This window comes from Belonocnema kinseyi, chromosome 9 (assembly GCF_010883055.1).
Source record: "Belonocnema kinseyi isolate 2016_QV_RU_SX_M_011 chromosome 9, B_treatae_v1, whole genome shotgun sequence".
In the NCBI taxonomy this organism is placed as follows: domain Eukaryota; kingdom Metazoa; phylum Arthropoda; class Insecta; order Hymenoptera; family Cynipidae; genus Belonocnema; species Belonocnema kinseyi.
In genome coordinates, this window is record NC_046665.1 from 106,723,596 (window position 1) to 106,744,294 (window position 20,699).

The 20,699-nt window shown below is 24.9% G+C and overlaps 1 protein-coding gene across 1 annotated transcript in view; it reads right to left on the reverse strand.

The window, feature by feature from the left end:
* Positions 1-20,699, reverse strand: part of LOC117179314 (protein SMG7-like) — a 40,528-nt gene that overhangs the window by 13,741 nt on the left and 6,088 nt on the right. The window contains exons 3-6 of the mRNA XM_033370972.1: positions 16,997-17,335; positions 6,972-7,711; positions 5,141-5,284; positions 39-431 (exon numbers count right to left, since the gene is read on the reverse strand). Coding sequence (XP_033226863.1) covers positions 39-431; positions 5,141-5,284; positions 6,972-7,711; positions 16,997-17,335 — 1,616 coding nt within the window. The remainder of the gene's footprint in view (positions 1-38; positions 432-5,140; positions 5,285-6,971; positions 7,712-16,996; positions 17,336-20,699) is intronic.

Sequence of the window (20,699 nt, forward strand, 5' to 3'; positions counted from 1 at the left end):
CTGAATTTGAAAACGTGATGTTTTTTTAAATAACTTACTTGAAATCTCGGGGACGTCTGTTTCCGAAGAGCCTTTGCTGCTGGCAGACTCTGAAGGAACTGGACTATTAGCAATGACAGGCTGCTTTTCTTTATTCAGACTAAGTTCCTCTAATTCTCTCATCAATTCGTTGCTGGGCCCGACTCCTTCGCTCATGGGATTGAATTTCTGTTCATCGATTTTCTCACCTTCGATCGTAATCAAGGCGGTGCCATTCACTTGATATTGTGCAATTTGACGACCCGATTGCAAAATTCGAACAGCTCTTAATTTATTTAGAGCGACGGTGTCGCCCTCTAGGTCTGTATTTGTGAATCGAAGTGCTTCGAAGCTTTTTTCGAGGGGTAGAAAACCTTGAAGATCGCGATCTTCAGGCAGCGGTACTTTAGTATCTATGGGGGAAAAATACGAGATTCAAATTTACGAATTAAAAGACAGATCTTCGTCACCGATCGTCACATAAAGCTTGCACTTCTTAAAGTCAACATTTTTTATTTGATTTCATTAAAAAAAAAAAAAATATCTTAAATGCAAACATAATATTTTTAAGATACTTCATAGCCCTAAATGCTCTCAAACCAGGGAAAATAGGGAAATAGGGGAAATAAACTTAAGATTTCAATTCCAAATATATTGCTTTTTTAACCAAATAATTCAATAAATTAATTTTTAAATTAAAAAAGGTGAATTTTCAACCCGGAAAGACGAATTTTAAACAAAACAATTGCATTTTCGAACAAAATAGTTAAATTTTCAACTAATTAAATAAATTCTCAAGAAAATACAGTTCAAAATTTTAGAAACATAGTTGAACTTTCAACCTACAAAGATGCGTTTTCAACCAGACAATTAAATTTTTAACCAGGAGAAATAGGATAATATTTCACGAAAATCAGGGAATGAATTCTTGAAAATAAACATAATGCATAAAATTAAAATTTCAAGTCCAAATATATTGCATTTTCAACCAAATAGTTGAGCTTTCAAACAAGAAAGATGCATTTTCTATCTAAAAAAAAGTGAATTTCAAAAAAAAAAACAGATGAATTTTCAAATACAATTTTTTTTAACTTGAACTAAATGAATAAATTTTCAACAAAATAATAGAATTTTTAATTTAAAAGGACGATTATTCAACATAACAGTTTAATTTTCAACAAAATAAATTTGCAACCAACTAATTGTATTTTCAACTAAAATTATGAATCTTTAACACAAAAATGGATTTTTCACAAATAAGTTTAACTTTCAATAAATAAATTGAATTTTCAATGAAAAAAAGAATCATTCTCAAGTAAAAAAATATAATAGTTGATATTTCAACCATAGAAGATTATATTTTAAATAAAAAAGAATTGAATTTAATCCAAAAATACATATTTTCAACAAAATACTTGAATTCTCAAATAAAGTAGATTAATTTTCGACCAAAAAAATTACTTTACTGCTGAAAAAGACGATTTTTAAAATAAAATACATCAATTTTTAACCAAATATTTGAATTTTCAACCAATAATGAAAGGTGATATTTTTTAATCTAAAACAGGTGAATTTTCAACCCAAAAAGACGAATTTTCCACAAAATATTTGAATTTTCGAAAAAAATAGCTGAACTTTGAACTAAATAAATAAATTTTCAATAAAAAACAGTTAAAATTTTAATCACACAGTGGAATTTTCAACCTACAAAGATGAATTTTCAACTCGAAAGGACGAATATTCAACAAAACATTTGAATTTTCAACAAAGTCTATAATTGAAAAAAATATATTAAATTTTTAATAAAACACTTGAATCCTTAACTAAAACAGATTAAAAATAAATAAAAAATATTATTTTTCTGCTGAAAAAGACGAATTTTTTATAAAATGCATCAATTTTTAACGAAATAGTTGAATTTTCAACCAAGAATATAAATTTTTTACCAAAAAGATAAAATTTCAACAAGATAGATCAATTACCCGAAAAGTTAATTTTAAACAAATTATATGAAGTTTTAACCGAATAGATAAATTCTCAATCAAGAAAGATGAATTTTTTTTAATCTGAAAAAGGTAAATTTTTAACACGAAAAGACTAATTTTCCACAAAACATTTGAATTTTCGAACAAAATAGTTGAACTTTAAACTAAATAAAGAAATTTTCAACAAAATTCAGTTAAATTTTAATGAAATAGTTAAACTTTCAACCTAAAAAGATGAATTTTCAAACCAAAAGGACGAATATTTAATAAAACAGTTGAGATTTTAACAAAGTCTATAATTTTTTTAAATAGTAATTGATACAAAAATAAATTATATTCTTTTATTTGTTATAAATTTTATAAATAAACTAAAATTAATAAATTTTCAACGAAGACAGATGAATTTTCAATCTAAAACAGGTGAATTTTTAAACCGAAAAGACGGATTTTAAATAAAACAGTTCATTTTTAACTAAATAAATAAATTTTTAACAAAACAGTTGTATTTTCAACAAAGTTAATAATTTTTAAAAAAATTATTAAATTTTCAACAAAACATTTGAATCCTTAACTAAAATAAATTAATAATAAAACAAAAATATTATTTTTCTGCTGAAAGAGGAATTTTTTAACAAAATACATCAATTTTGAACCAAATATTTGAATTTTCAATCATGCAAATTAATTGTTTACCAAAAAGATGAATTTTCAACAAGAAACATCAATTTCTAACCAAATAGTTGAATTTTTAACTATGAAGATTTATTTTTTACCCGAAAAGTTAATTTTCTACAAATTACATGAATTTTTAACCGAATAAATAAATTTTGAACCAAGAAAGATGATTTTTTTCATCTGAAAAAGGTGAATTTTTAACACGAAAAGACGAATTTTCCACAAAATATTTGAATTTTCGAACAAATAGTTGAACTTTGAACTAAATGAATAAATCTTTAACAAAATTCAGTTGAAGTTTTAATCAAATAGTTGAACTTTCAACCTACAAAGATGAATTTTCAACCCAAAAGGACGAATATTTAACAAAACAGTTGAATTTTTAACAAAGTCCATACATTTTTTAAAATAGTAATTAACAAATCAATAAAAAAATTAATTATTTTATAAATTAATTTTATTTTTTAGAAATTGAATAAATAACCTACAATTAATCAGTTTTCCACGAAGAAAGATGAATTTTCAATCTAAAACAGGTGACTTTTTAAGCCGAAAAGACGAATTTTTAACAAAGCAGTAGCATTTTCAAGGAAAACAGTTAATTTATAACTAAATAAATAAATTTTCAACAAAATACAATTGAAAATTTGAAAAACATATTTGAATTTTCAACCTAAATAAATGAATTTTCAACCAAATTGTTCAATTCTAAAAAAAAATAAAACAGTTGATAACAAAAATTAAATTTTCAATAAAATTACAATTTTTGTTAACAAAATAATTAATTTTTAAACTAAATTGTTGCATTTTCAACTACAATGATCAATTTTAAACAACAACAAATTAACTTTCAAGAAAGAAGTTCAACTTTCAATCAATAATTTGAATTTTCAACCAAAAAGTTGATTTTCAACCCCAAAAGATAAGTTTTTGACAAAAAATTTGAATTTTGAAGCAGATTTTCAACTAAAAACGATCAATATACTTAACCAAAATTTAAATATTTAAATATTTCAGTTGAATAAATTGATTGATCAAAAACTGTTTGAATTCATCCCAGAAATACGAATTTTTAATAAAAGAGTGCAATTATAAACCAAAAAAGATTTTTCAGTTAAAAGAGAAAAAAAAATCATCTAACTTGTTGAATTTTGAACCCAAAGATGCGAACGCTCTACAAGGCAGTTGAATATTTAACCCGGAAATGTGAATTTTCAATAAAAAAAATAATTTTCAACCAAATATTTGCATTTCGAACCAGCAATTCTTAAAAACAAAATTCAAGGTCTTTCCAGGCCAAGAAATCGAGTTTTTCCAGGTCTGCTTTTTTGAATTTTTTGCAAATTTAAGTCACCTTTGTGAAATCTGTGAGAATATTTTTTAATCTTTGTCAAGATTCTAAAATCCTTAAAATCTTTATGTAATCTTTAGATTTATATGAAATCTTTTTAAATTTTTGCAAAATCCTTGAAATATTTTAAGACCTTTGAAATATTTGTGAGAACTATCTTTAATATTTTTTTGGAAAATCTTTTGTGTTCGTTTGAATAATTGAAATCTTTTAAAATCTCCTCAAATTGGTTAAAAACTTTTGAAATCTTTGAAATCTGGTGTACTATACACTTTTTGAAATCTTTGTAATTTTTAAAAGTTTTTGACAGACTTATGAATTTTTTAAAATATTTGAGAAATTTTTCGGAATCTTTAAACATTTTTTTAAAGTCTTGAAATATTTTTAATCTTTATGAAATTGTTTAAAATCTTTTAAAATGTTTGAAATACTTGTGAAATCATTCTTTAATATTTATCTGTGAAATCTTTTTGAAATCTTCTACAAAAAATTGCAATATTTAAAAATGTTCGAAATTCTTGAAATATTTTGAAATCCTTATGAACTGTTTAAAACATTTGTGAAATCTTTCTGGAATCTATTGAAATCTTCTAAAAAAAATCGAATTGTTTAAAATCTTTGAAATCTTTAAAATAGTGGCGAAATATTTATGAAATATTCTGGATTGATGTAATTTGTTCAATCTGATGTGCAACTCTTTTATAAATCCTTGAAATTTGTGAAATCTTTGTTGCAATGTTCATAATCCTTTTAAATATTTTTAAATTATAAATTTATTTTGCAATGAACAAAAGATAAATTAAATCTTGATAAATAAAAAACTTCAGTAGCAAGATTTCTCATAAAAGAGAAAATAATCATTCAAATTCCAGATTCTCGTGAAAATTTCAACAAGAATATTCAAGAAAATAATTAAATATTCAGCCAAATATTCAAATTTTTAACTAAAAGAGATGAATTCTGAACAAAATGTGTAATAGTAGACACTCCAATTACAAATAATTTCAATTTTCTTATTGGGTTCTATTAGTTCAGTTCGAATTTAGGCGAAAAAAATTTTTTTAAATGGGACCCCAAATAAATTTTTAAGGAATAAAATTAGTGAACTTACATTGATCGTATTTGAAATCTGATACGCAGGTTTGTAAACCGTTTAATAAAACACAGAGACTCGGCCAAATTTGAAGCCTGGAAGCGAACGCTGCTTCCTCCAATACTGTGGGTTTCAGGCGAATCCAGTCAAGGCACAGTTTGACTGTAAAAATGTAGAAAATAATTAATTAAAGTCTAAACATGAGTCACAGCGCAAAGAGTTCAAAAAGGGAAAATGTTGTAATTTTTTCACGAAAAAAGGGGAAATGATTTTTTAATGTTTTCTGACATTAAAGAAATTATTCCAAAGATTAATTTTGTACAAAAAAAAATATATATATATATATAAATTTTCAACAAAATAGAGGAATGTATAGTTAAAAAAAGATCAATTTTCCAAAAGATATAGAACAGTTGAATTTTGATTTAGAAAAATCAATTTTTGAGTGAATAAAATAAATTCTTAATAAAATGGTTCAATTTCTAACAACAACAAAAAATGAATTTCCTGCCGAAAATATGAAATGTATATAAAAAGAAAATTTCGGGATAATACTTACAGTTTTACCCCAAAAAATTAATTTTCCATAAAAAAATCATTTTCAACCAAAGAAATGAATTTTCAAAAAAGAAAATAATTTTCTAGCAATGAAGAATAATTTTTAATTAAATACATGAATTTTTATCCAAATCTTTTAATTTTTGATCGAATTTTCTACAAAAAAGGTAAATTTTGTCCAAAAAAAATATTAATTTTCTACGAAAAAAAAACTGCTTTGTAACAGATTTTTTTCCCAAATAAAATAAATTTTCAACGAAATAGTCACATTTTCAACCAAAGAGATGTCTATAAAAAAAGATTTCGACGAGAAATTGATTAGTTTTTAGTTGGGAAAACTAATTTTTAATAAAAAAAAACAACTAATTTTCAACAAGAAATGAATATTCAACCAAAAGGCTAATTTTGTACCAAAAAAGGCAAATTTGTCATTTCAGATACAAAAACTAATCATCAACAAAATATTTAAATTTTCGAACAATATTTTAAATTAAAAAAAAAATCATTTAATTAAGAATATATTATTATGAAGTTATTTTTAAGTTGAAAATAGTTTATAAACTTTCAGTCACACGTTCACATTTGTTTAATGGCAAAAACTTTCAAATTGAAACCGTTTAAGTTTTAACGTTAATATCTTAAAATTCTTAAATTTTGAACTGATTTAAAATCGTTTTTCTTTACCAGTTTTTCTATGACGTAATTTCTTTATTACCTAAAGTACAGATAAATTTAAAAGAAATTGACTTATTAAATAAAAATGTTTTTTATCTAAAATTTTCAACATTAAAGGCTTTTATTTTTTATATGTTCAAGTCTTTAATAAAGCATTTAAAAATTCTTTAAATTAAAAATGTAAGCTTAGAAATAAAAATTTTTAATGGAAAATTTTTAGTGTGAACAAATTTTGAATTAGGCATTGTAAGCTAAATAATAGTATAATTGAAAAACAACAATTCCACTAATTATTTAAAAACTGTTGACATCGAACGTGAACAGATTTTTCTTTTACAAATTTGTAAAATTCCCGGTCAAAAAAAAAATTCACTGTCAATTTCTGGTTTCCCGGCCCAGTGGCAACCCTGATTTTTTTATAAAGGAAAAAATTCTTTTTGAAAGGGGATCCTTTTTTAAATTACAATAGAAGCATTTTCTGGTGATTGACAAAATTTGTTAGTTGGATTCTTGGTCTTATTATCAGGAATTCAATGAATTGACTTGAATATTGGATGTTAAATAGGATTTTGAATTTGATTTCAATCAAATTTAAATATCTTAAATTTTTACTTACTAGTTGGTAAAGCAAAGTAGTCCACGATGGCGTTTTTGATCGTGTAAACCGGTAGTAGCAGGGCTGACAAACTGCCAGCAATAAGATCCAATATACATTCTCTCGCAAATTTCTCGTCCAAACTCAGCTGATCGACTCTCAACAAGTCCGGATTCTCGGGGGAAGTTCCAGCCGCGTGTTGCAACGCATATAAATTGATAACCAGCATTTGTACAAGCCTCCAGGAGCCAAAACTCTCAGTCGCGATCAGTGCAGTCAGGGTTTCAGTTAGCAATTTCGAGTACTTTGTTGCCAAGCTTAAATTTCCTAAATTGTGAAGGATCGCGTGTAATTTTAGAAAGACAATGAGATACTCTTGGGAGGTGAGTTTTGTCTTTCCCTCGATGTTGAACGAGTTGTCGTTGAGAGCCGAAGCGAGAGTTTTTGCAAGATTGGTCGTTGCAACTGGAAATGGATGTTTTAGGGCGATGGAGCGTGCGTAATGGAAAACGGTGCCTAATTTATCCCCTCGTGAGGCCTCGAGAAGAGCTAATTGATTGTAGGGCTGGCCGCTTGATGGGGATAGTGAGACTGCGTGACGGTAGAACAATTCGGCCTGCTTATTTTGGTTCCGGTAGCGGGCAATGTCACCCAGGTGGACGAGACAATATTGACAGGCGTAAAAACAGGAGGATTTGTGGGGCGCTGAGAGTTTTTCAACTGCTTTCCAGGGTGAAGTGCAACCGTAAACGTATCCCTTCCTGAAATAGAATCGAACAATGTTTCATTTTATTTTACTGCCAGGACTATAAGTGACTAAAATCAGGATGTCTACTTAAATCCTGGAAACAAATTTCCTGAAAATTACAAGGTATAATTTTTGCGAGGCGAAAGTAAAATTAGCGGGACGAAAGTAAAATTAGAGAGGCGACAGTAAAATCAGCGAGGCGACAGTAAAATTTTCGGGGTGAAAGTAAAATCAGCGGTGCAACAGTAAAATTAGCGGGGCGAAAGTAAAATTAGCTGTGCAACAGTAAAATTTGCGGGGCGAAAGTAAAATCAGTGGGGCGAAAGTAAAATTAGCGGGGCGAAAGTAAAATCAGCGGTGCAGCAGTATAATCAGGGAGGCGACAGTAAAATTTGCGGGGCGACAGTAAAATTTTCGGAGTGAAAGTAAAATCAGCGGTGCAACAGTAAAATCAGCGGGGCGACAGTAAAATTTGCGGGGCGACAGTAAAATTTGCGGGGCGAAAGTAAAATTAGCAGGGCGAAAGTAAAATCAGTGGGGCGAAAGTAAAATTAGCGGGGCGAAAGTAAAATCAGCGGGGCGAAAGTAAAATCAGCGGTGCAACAGTAAAATCAGCGGAGCGAAAGTGAAATTGGCGGGGTGAAAGTAACAATAAGTCGATCAGAATTCGAGGCGCGAACAAAGCTATAGAAAAATGCGTCGGACCCGCTTTTCAGAGCCCAAAGGTGGCTATGGTCGCGAGTAGAATCAAATTCTCTATGCAACGAGCGACGAAAGTAGATTTTTCCCTCGGATAATGACTGCCTTCTCGGGAAAAATCTTCTCGATCGGGCAGTAAACCCACCCACGGGAAAAATCTGCTCCTTTCGCCCCTTGTTGCATAATGCACTATTTCAGTTTCTAGGGATTCGATTGAAATGTTTAATTTAGAGAGCTTTGAGAAATTCTATTACAAGATACTAATGGTAAAACTAACGTGGATACTATATTGATATCAATTTAAACCGCTTCAAATTCCTAACTTTCCAAGTAAAAATATTGCATTTTCAACAAGACAGATACAATTTTAAGCAAATAGTTCAATTTTCAAACAAAAGCAATGATTTTCTACCTGAAAAGACGATTAAACAACAAAGTGATAAATTTTTAACTAATGATTAATCATTAACTGGAATAGATAACTTTTAAAACAAAAAGATAAATTTTGAAATCAAATGAATCTTTAACATGAATAGTTCAGTTTTGAACATAAAAGGTAAATTTTCAACCAAATAGAATCATTTTTACCAAAAAAACGATTTTTGAACAAAATAGCTCATTTTTCAACTGAAGAGATAAATTTTAAATTAAAACTAATCTTCGCCCAAAAAAATTAATTTAGAAAAAAAGAGTTTATCTTTCAATCAAAATTAAAATTACAGTGCCAAAAAGATAAATTCTGAACCAAAAATTTAGTAGTTATATTTCAACCAATAGACTTTAATTTTTAATCAAAAACAGTTGAATTAAACCAAAAAGGACGACTTTTCAAGATGAATTGAATTTTCACCTGAAAAATATTTTTCAGTCAAAAATAAAAAAAAATTTGTAAGCAAACTGTTCAATTTGATAACAAAAAATTGAATTCTTAGTCAAAAAGATTAATTTTCTACCAAAAAGAAAAAATTTTCAATATAGTTAAATACAACGATATAAAGTTACTTTTACAAATAAAGAATCATCGTTATTAAATTTTATAATACGTCGAGACATTTTTTACGATTTGTTACGTCAGGGGGGAGGGGGACCTTCAACCGTCGTAATTTTTGCAAATTCGAAATAATTTTCTTCTGAAGATCATCTTTTTAGTTCTAAATTTTATTATTTGGTTGAAAATTTAACAACTTTCTTAAAAATATATCTTTTTGTTGCAAATTCAACGTTTTGTTAAAAATTCGTCTATTTGGGTTAAAAATGTAACTATTTTCGTAAAACACTATCCTTGTGTTTAAAATTAATACTTTGTTGCTTGTAATTTTGTTGCTGAAATCCTTTTTAGAGCAAAATACTTTTTTTGAAAATTTGTCTTTTTTGGTTAAGAAATCACCAGTTTTAGTAGAATTTTTTATTTTTCTTTGACAAAAATTCAACTGTTTGGTTAAAAATTTAACAATCTTGTTTCTTTCAAAAGTTAGACTTTTTAGTTACAAATTTGTCTATTTAGCAGAAAATAAACTTACTGTTTACAATTCTAAATTTGGTGTTACAAAGTGAACTGGAATCTTCTTTGGATGAAAATTGAACTATTTGTTAAGATTTATGTTTTATAATTCATCTGTTTTAGAAGAAATTTCATCTTTCTTGGATAAAAATACAACTGTTTCGTTAAAAATTCTACTGTTTTGTTGAAAATTCAACTATTTCGTAAAAAATTCACTTTTTGCTTGAAATTTATGTTTTAATGTTGAAAAGTGAAATAAAATCTTTTCTGCATGAAACTTCAACTTAAACTACATGGTTAAAGTTTTATTTTTTCGACTGAAGACTGTCTTTGTCAGAAAATTCATCTGTTTAGTCGAAAAGCCTTTTTTTGTTGAAGATTAATTTTTTAACTGAAAATGTAACTTTTCCATTTTTTAATATTGATCTTTTTTAGTTAAAATTTCTCCTTATTGGTAAAAAAAAAACTAATTTTCTTGGTTTAAAATTTCATTTTTGTTGGGTAAAAATGCATCAGTTTCGTGGAAAATTAATTTTTTTGTTAAAAAGTCATACTTTTTGTTTTAAAATTAAATTTTTTCAGAGAAAATTCATCTTTGGTTCTCAAATTTTTTTGCATAAAATTCATCTTTTTATTTAAAATATAAACTATGATAATTTTTGGTTGTGAATTTTGTTAAATTTGTTGAAAATTCAAGTATTTGGTTAAAAACCAATATTTTATAGTAGAAAAGAATTTTTCTTTAAAATAAATTAGAAGATTTTAAAATTTTATCTGAAATACTGTTTTATTTGTTTATAAAAGACTCTATCTTAAAAGTATTACAAGATTAAAATGCTGGTTTTTAAAGAATAATAACATTCCTGGAAACTAAAAATTAGGTTTATTTAGGATAATTAAAAAAATTTAAGGATAATTTCAAAAAATAAAATAATTAACTAAATAAGATTAGACTGAATTAGGAGAAATTTAGGGCAAATGAAAAGAATTTGAATCCAGAATATTCCACTGACTTAAGCAAAATTGGGGTGAATTTAGAAAACTGCAGCGAATATTTCAATGTGAAAAAATTAAAATGTCAAATGAGTGAAAAAAAAAACAAAATATACATTCCACTGATATCAGTGAGCGTGGAGTGAATTAAGAAGAATTCAAGAGACTTTAATTGAATTCATAAGAATTTGCAAGAATAAAGATAAATGAAAAAATTTTTCAATTCAACAGAATTTATGTGAATTTAGAAAAAAACCAACGAATTAAATAAAAAATAAAATTCAAATGGATTAATAGAAATTTAAGAGAAATAAGAAGAATTCGAGATCGGTTATAAAAATTCAATGTGAATTAAAAGAAAATACAAGTGAATTTAAAAATGCATAAATATGAAATAATTCATTAAATTTTTAATAAATTAAGAAATATTCAAGGGAATCCAAAGAAATTTATGAAATTCCTAGGAATTTCCAAAGAATTGAAAAGAATTCAGGATAAATTATTAAGAATTCAGCATAGATTCTGAATGAATTAAAATGAATTTTTTTAAAATTCAAAATTTCCTATGGATGTCAGTAAAAGTGAAATAGATTTAGAATAATTTAAGGGAATTCGCGAGACTGAGGAAATTCATAAGAATTTAATACAATATAACTTTAAAAAAGGTTATCAAAAAATGTCCATTGAATTGAGTAAAATCAGGTTATACATAATTCAGAATGAAAATAATAGAACTAAACTGAATTGAAAAAAAACAAAGACCAAAAAAATGAAGAAGATTCAGCAAAATTTAATAAAAATTTAAGAGGAATAAAAATTAGATGTGATTTATAAACCTGAAAAACATTCAAAATAAATGTAAAAAAATTCAAGTGTATTGAAAACAATCCATAAATATTTAAAAAATGCATAGAAATGATTAAATTTGGAATTGAGGGTGAAATCCAAATAAATTTAACTAAAATCATAAATATTTAACTAAAATAGTTGAATTTTTAATCATCAAGATGAATTTTTAACCAAAAAGAAGATTTTTCAAACAACAAGATTAATTTTCTACCACAAAATAAAATTTTTTAAAAAGCATGCATTTTTTAACGAAATAGTTGAATTTGCAATTACAGGAGACAAACTTTCAATCAAATTGTTGAATTTTGAACTAAAAAAAAAATCAATTTTTAACCGAAAATAGAATTGTTAGATTTTTAGTAAATAAAAGTAATTTTCAACTGGACTCAAGAATGTTCAATCAAAATTCTGAATATTAAACTCGAATAGTTGAATTTTTAACCAAAAATAAGAGTTGTCAACTAAAACAATGAATCTTCAATTGAAATAGTTGAATTTTTAAACTAATAAAAATTAATATTTACTGAAAAAAAGATAAATTGTCAACCAAAACATAAATAAATTCTAAGTTCAAAAATAATTAATGCTCAACCAAATATATGAATATTTAACTAAGAATATGAAATATTCAACTAAGATGGGGAATATTTAAATGAAATAATTGAACTTTAGACCAAAAAATATATATTTTCATCCAAGAAGATTAGTTTTTATAAAAAAAGACGAATTCTCAAAAGAAAAAGCTCATATTTCAACCAAAAATTGAATAATTAAACCTTAAGTCAAAAAATGAATGTTCAATTAAAGAAATGAATTTTTAACCGACAAGAATAATTTTTAGACAAGAAGATTAACTTTCAAAGAAAATATTAAATGTCAATATTCGAGTGGAATAAATTAAATTTTTAGTTAGGAAAATTACATTCATCAACAAAAAACAAATTTAAAAAAATTTGCAACCAAGAACATTAATTTCTATAAAAAAAGACGAATTTTTAAATAAAAAATAATGTTGAATAATTAAAAATTTATAATAACTTTCAACTGAACAGTTCAATTTTTAATCAAATAATTCTATATCCAATCTAAAAGATCAATTTTCAACTAAAATGATGAATATTCAACTGGAATACTTAAATTCTTAACCGACAAGACGAATTTTTAGACAAGAAATGAACTTTTAAAGAAAAAGATAATTTTCTATTTAAAAATCGATTTTATAACAAAATACATGTATTTTCAACAATATAGTTGAATTTTCTATTAAAAAAGGTTAACTTTCACTTAGATTATTGAATTTTCAATTAGGAAAGGTCAATTTTCAAATAAAAATGGTTCAGTTGAAGAAATTAATTTTCAACTAAACTGATGAATTTTTAAGTAAAATCATGAATATTCAACTAGGATAGTTGAAATTTTTACGAAAAAAAAAGATTTTGGAACCATAAAGATAAATTTTCTATAAAAAGATGAATTTTCCACAAAGTACATAAATATTTAAACAAATAGTTGAATTTTAGTTAAAAAATGTCAATTTTCAGCCAAATAGTTGAAATTTCAATTTAAAAAAAGATACATTTTTTTATTTAAGATCAAACAGAAATCTAGTGTCTTATAACAAAATTTATTATGCAAAAAAGCATGAAAAATATTTACAATTAAAAAAAAAAAAGAGGGAGAAGATAAATTTTCAACCAAAAATAAAACAGTTCCATTTTCTCTCAAAAATTTAATTTTTCACAAAAAACGTATTTTCAGCCAATTATTAAAATTTTCTACTGGAATAGTTAAATTTCTAGATGAAAAAAATTTATTTTGAACAAAGTAATTATATTTTCAACCAGAGATGAATTTTCAATTAAAATGCTAAGTCTTCCATAAAAAAATAATTTTTTACGACTGTAGATAAAGTAGAAAACACTTTTCTTAATAAACCAAAATTATTTAAATAATTAAAACTTGAATTTTACTGTGATCAGAAGTAAACTCCCGGTTTTTTAATTAGATTCCCGACCTTTTCGTGGTCAAGTCGTCACCCTGAATTTACATATTTAATTTGAAAGACTTTAAACTGAAAATTTTAAATCTTGGCTTTTAGAATTTTAAAGCTTTTGGATTAAACTCTATTCGAGACAAAATGTTATATTGCCCAACATTGATTCAAAAATATGATAGTTTTCATGAAAGCAAAACAAGAAGCTTTATTTATTAACTAAAAAGAAAATGGGTGAATTGGATAAATTATAATTTTTCAGAACAGGAATTAACAAAAAATGAAAATTTCTATTCCCATTTTAGAATTTAAAAAATGGTTTCCGAGTCAGTGATTAAAATCCAAAATCAAATTCTAGAATCGTGAAAGACAAAGGTACAAAACTCGTCGAATATCAATAATTTCAAAATTGAAAATATCCAATCCAAATATCACATGAATTTTTAACCAGAATGATCGAATAAAAAAAAAAAAAGATTCTAAAAACAGTTGAATTTGCAACAAAATAATTTATTTTTCTAGAAGACAGTTTCGTTTTTTTAAGTGAATTTTCAATATTCTTAACAAAGTTGAATTTCCAACCAAAATGTACCAGTTTTTATTAAAATACTTGAACTTTTGAGAAAATAGTTAAATTTGTATCCAATTTCTGTAATTTTCTAACCTATAAAAATGAATTTTCAAACCATTATTAGAATATTTAACAAAAAAAATAAAAACTTCAACCAAAAACAGTCGAATTTTCAACGTAAAAAAGTTGAATTCTCAAAGGAAAATTAAATATTTTTCATTTCAGATACAAAAACGAATTATCAACAAAATAGTGAAAGTTTTGGCCAGAGTTTAATTTTCAAAAAAATAATTAAATTTTTCACAAATTCATTGCATTTTTTAGAAGACAGTTTAATTTTTTTCAAGGTAAATTTTTAATACAAAAGAATGAATTTTCAACAAAACCGTTGAGTTTTCGACCAAAAAAGAATACCTTTGCTTCCTTATAGAGGAAGTTTGTTTAACAAAATAATTGAATTTTTAACAAAAAAGTTGAATTTTTAATTAATTACTAGCATTTTCTACATAATTACAAAAAGTAATTTTCAAACCAACTTTAGTCGAATGTTTAAACAAAAAATATTGAAAACTTCAACAAAAAAGGTAGAATTTTCAAGAAAGTTCAATTTTTATCCAATTTCTGTAATTTTTTAAGCCTATGCAAATGAATTTTCAAACTAATATTAGAATATTTGACAAAAAATAAAAACTTCAACCAAAAACAGTCGAATTTTCCACTTAAAAATGTTGAATTCTCAAATTTCCATAATTTCAATAAATTAGTTGAATTTTAAACAAAATAGAGGGTGGCCGTTTTAATCGACGAAATAAATTTCCGGTTTTTTCACGGTTCGCAAACATTTTTCACGGTTAATGAAATTTAAAAAATGGAACACTAAAGTTAAAAAATTTTCCACTTGAGGTAATAAAAAGTGAGCAATAAACTTTAAAATTTTCAAAATTATATAATTTTAAGGAATTTTAAGCTAGAAACATTGAATATTGAAAAATTGAAAAAATTTAAACTGAACACTTCCTAAATTATAAATTAAATTATTTTCTTTTTAAATAATTTAAACATCCTTGGAAAGCTTCAAAATTTGATTTCAAAATATTGAGAAATCTAGAAGTTGTTTTAAATTAGTTTTAAATTTAAAATTATTTATAAAATTTTTTCAGAACTTCGAAATATCTGTCAAAATAAATTAAATTTTTTCTACAATTTTCAGAAAATCCTGCAAGTTTTAGAAAATTTCTTTACAATTTGGATGTATAAATAATAATTGAACATTTATTATTTGTAGGTGAAATTTGAGTAATTTTAAGAGATATGTAGAAGTTTTGAAAATATTCAAACTTAATGTACAATTGGAAATGATAGCCAAATCTAAAACAAAATGTAGATTTTCGCAGATTTTTAACACAAAAATCAAGATTCTTTTCAAGAATTATGAGAGGCTTCAAAGGAATAAAAACATTTTCTTCAGATTTCTAGGAAAATTAAAAATTACTTTTCATTTTAAAAAATTATTTTAAGAGAACATTGAAAAAGTTTTTCAAAGATTTAAACAAAATTTTCAAAAAAGATTCTAGAAGACTTTAAGAAAACTTTCTAAAATTTGCATGATAATTTTTAATCTTTTTAAAACTCCTAAATATCTCTTAAAATTACTCAAATTTTATCTACAAATGTTCATTTGTAAATTATACATCAAAATTAAAAACTTTTACTCACAAATTAAGCATTTTTAAAATACGACAATTAAAATATTGCTAAATATTCAATAATTAATCTTTATTTAAATTAAAAATTAAAAATTTAAAATTGAATGGATTAAAAATTGAATATTTTAGACTTAAACAATATTTTTAATTGAATAAAATCCTTTAATTAAGAATATATTATTATAAAGTTATTTTGAAGTTGAAAATAGTTTATAAACTTTCAGTCACACGTTCACATTGTTTAAAAATTTTGAAATTATTTATAATAATTTATAATAATTTACATAATAATTATTATTAATTTTTAAAGTAAAAAAATTGAATTACGCATTGTAAACTAAATAATAGCATAATTGAAAACATAACAATTCCACTATTTACTTAAAAACTTTTAAAATCGAACGTGGACAGATTTTTCTTCTACAAATTTGTAAAATTCCCGTTAAAAAAAAAGCACTGTCATTTCCCGGTTTTTTCCGGTTCAGCGGCCACCCTGAAAATAGTTGCATTTTTGAGAAGACAGTTTAATTTTTTGTTTGAAGGACAATTTGAATACAAAAGAACGAAATTTACAACCAAAAAAGGTCGAATTTTTAACTTAAAAAAGTTGTATTCTCAACGAAAAATTAAATATTTGCTTTTTCAGATAAAAAAAAACGAATGTTTAACAAAATATTAAAATTTTCAACCAAATATTTTATTTTTCAATAAAATAATTAAACTGTCAACAAAATACTTAAATTTTGTAGAAGACAATTACATTTGTGCTCTTCGACTGTAGATAAAGATGAAATTACTTTTCTAAATTCACGAAAATTATTAAAATAATGACAACTTGAATTTGACTGCAAACAGAAGTAAATTTCCGGTTTTTTTCCCGGTCAATAAAATTCACGTTTTCCCAGTCAAGTCGCCACCCTGAGTGACAAGGAAGTGACTTTAGAAATAAAAAAAATAAAATAAAAAATAGCCGACTAATTTGATACCTTCTGAAGGGCAAGTCCAGGTCGAAAGCAGTGCATATTTCTTGGAGAAGAGTTAAATAAAATCCACTGGCTGCTTCGAGACACCAGCTGAGCATCGCCTGGGACTCTCCTCGTTTAGGATTTTTTCGATCTTTTGCCTGGGACTGGAGCATTGCTATGTAATTCTTAAATCCAAGATTCCAAAGTTCTTGCTCCACCTTGCGATCGAGAGCATATTCGAGGTCCAGGATGAGAACTTGCTGGTAAATCTTTCGCAGTTGCTGCTGGCATAGCCATGCGTCATTGTCGTTTAGAATATCTTTACATCGTTGTACCTTATCTTTTAGTGGTTCAGCTTTCCTAAATCATCAACGATAATTGCCAATCAATAATAATTTCAACTTTCAATTATTGATTATACAATTTGGAATAGAGGCCTCACAGTCTATATGGAATAAAATATAGACAACAAAGGGTGCTTTTTTCGTGCTCGAAGGGTAATATATACAGGATAAATTCCGAAGATTTCACAAAAATTCAAGTTGCATTGAAAATAATTCAAATGAATTGGAAAAAATGTTCAAAATTTTTTAAAAACTTCCATTGATTTCCGTAAAATTGGAATAAATTTAGAGGAATTTAAGACCAAAGAGAAGTATTCAATGACATTTATAAAAATTAAAGGTGAATTAAAAAAATCAAATGAATTTTAAAACAATTTGAAAAAACTCAATTGAATTCTGTAACTTATTAATTAATTATTGATAATAAATTATTAATAATCCAGTTCTAAATATATCCAAATAATGTTCCAAATAATCCAAAAACTGAAGTAAGTATAATTGAGTGAATTTAAAAGGATGTAAGTAAATTAAAAAAATTCAAGAGAATTACGAAGAAGTTAAAACATTTCAGGGTGAATTTCAAAAAATTGCAAACCTCTTCAAATCTTTGAAACCCTACCAATGATTTCAAAAGAATTCAAATAAATTGAAAAAAATGTTAAAAATTTTCCATTGATTTCCGTAAAACTGGAATGAATTTAGAGGAATTTAACTTACAAGATTAAATGAAAAGATTAATTAATTATTAATGATAAATTAATAAATAATATTAATATTATTAAATAAAATAATATTAAATAAATTTATTTTAAATTCACTGAATTAAGTAGAACTGAGTGAATTTAAAAGAACTCAAGTAAATTAAAAAAATGCAGCGCGAATTCTAAAAAATTCGAAATCTCTTTAAATCTTTGAAACCCTACTAATTATTTCAAGGGAATTCTATTTATATTCAAGAGAATTCAAACAAATTTTTAAACAAATTAAAAAAAAAAAACTTCCGTCGATTTTCGTAAAACTAGAATGAATTTAGAGGAATTTAACATAAAAGCGATGATTCGATGAGATTAGTAAAAATTCAGGGTGAATTAAATAAAAAAAAAACAAATTTAAAACACTTTGAAAATATGAAAAAACTTAATTGAATTCAGTAACTTATTAATTCATAATTAGTATTAAATTATTAATAATTCAGTAAGGTTAGAAAAATTCAACGGATTTCAGAGAATTTGATGAATTCCTACGAATTCCAGGCGATGTTAATAGATTTTAAGATCTATTAAATAAATTTCTTTTTAAATTCACTGAAATAAGTAGAATTGAGTGAATTAAAAAGGATTTAAGTGAATTAAAAAAATTCAGGGTGAATTCCGAAGAAGTTGACAAAATTCAGGGTGAAGTCCAACAAAATTTCCAATCTCTTCAAATATTTGAAACCCTGCAAATGATTTCAAAAGAATTGAAGTTATATTCAAAATAATTCAAACGCTTTGGAAAAAATGTTAAAAAATCAAAAAAACTTCCATTGATTTCCGTAAAACTGGAATAAATTTAGAGGAATTTAACATAAAAACGATGATTCGATAAAATTAGTAAAAATTTAAGGCGAATAAAATAAAATAAAACGATTTAAATCAATTTTAAAATATGAAAAAAAACTTAATTGAATTCAGTAACGTATTAATTAATTATTAATAATAAACGATCAATAATCCAGTAAGCTTAGAAAATTCAAGGGATTTCAAAGAATTTGATGAAATTCCTAAGAATTCAAGGTGATGTTGATAGAATTCAGGATCAATTAATTTAAAAAAAATTTAATTCACTGAATTAAATAGAATTGAGTGAATTTAAAAGGATTCAAGTAAATTAAAAAAATTAAGGGTGAATTCCGAAGAAGTTAAAAAAATCAGGGTGATTTCAAAAGAATTCAAGTTATATTCAAAAGAATTCAAAATTTTTTTTTTAATCAAAAAAATTTAATTGATTTCCGTGAATCTGGAAAGAATTTAGAGGAATTTAACATAAAAGCGATGATTTGATGAGATTAGTAAAAATCCAGGGTAAATTGAATAAAATAAAATGAACTTAAAACAATTTGAAAATATGAAAAAACTTAATTGAATTCAGTAACTTATTGATTAATTATTAATAATAAATTGATTAATAAATAATAATATTAATATTATTAAATAAAATAATATTAAATAATTTTTTTTAATTCCCTGAATTAAATAGAATTGAGTGAATTTAAAAGGATTCAAGTAAATTAAAAAACAATTGTAGATACAGCAGATCCAAAACTGTTTCTCCTTTCTTCGACCGTTTAAATTTGTTTGAAATCCTGATTGTAAATTAAAAATAATTCAAATTAATTAAAGTTTTTTTTTAATCAAAAAACTTTCATTGATTGAATAAATTAAATTAAATAAAACGAATTTCAAAGAATTTTAAGATATGGAAAAAACTTAATTGAATTCAGTAATTTATTAATTAATTATTAATAATCCAGTAAGCTTAGAAAAATGCAAGGAATTTCAAAGAATTTGATGAAATTCTTAAGAATTCAAGATGATGTCAATAGACTTCAGGATCAATTAAATAATTTTTGTTTTATATTCACTGAATTGAGTAGAATTAATTGAACTTAAAAGAATTCAAGTAAATTAAAAAAATTCAGGAGAATTCCGAAGAAGTTACAAAAATTCAAGCTGAATTCCAAAAAAATTTGAAATCTCTGCAAATCTTTGAAACCTTAATAATGATTTCAAAAGAATTCAAGTTATATTCAAAACAATTCAAATGAATTGAATCAATTTTTAAAATATATAAAAATTTAATTAATTAAAATTAATTTCGAGTGAATTTAGAGAAATTTAATAGAAATAAGAAGAATTATATGAAATTTATAAAAACTCAAGCACAATTTAAAAAGCAATGAAGTGAATTGAAAAAAATGTTAAAATATGGAAAATGTAATAGAATTCCGTTGAATTGAGTGAATTTAGAAGAATTTAAAAGGATCTAGGATAAATTAAGAAACATTCAGGGCAAATTCCAAACGAACTGTGAAAAATATTTGAAAATCTCTTCAAATCTTCAAAACCTTACGAAATCCCTGATTTGTGAAAAATTCTATGAAATCCAGTAAAATAATAAAATCCCTTAAGGGCATGTGACACAGCTAAATACCTATATTACCGAACACAATTTTTCAATTCACTGAATGTCTTTTTGAACCTAAGAACTTTTTTTGTAAGTAAAATATCGAGCTGAAGCTTCGGGAAATGTATAAGAGTGCAATAAAGTACGTTTAGGTACTGCATTTTGGTAGAAACTTCACTGAAAATTATTTCATCTTTTTTCTGAACCTCAACATT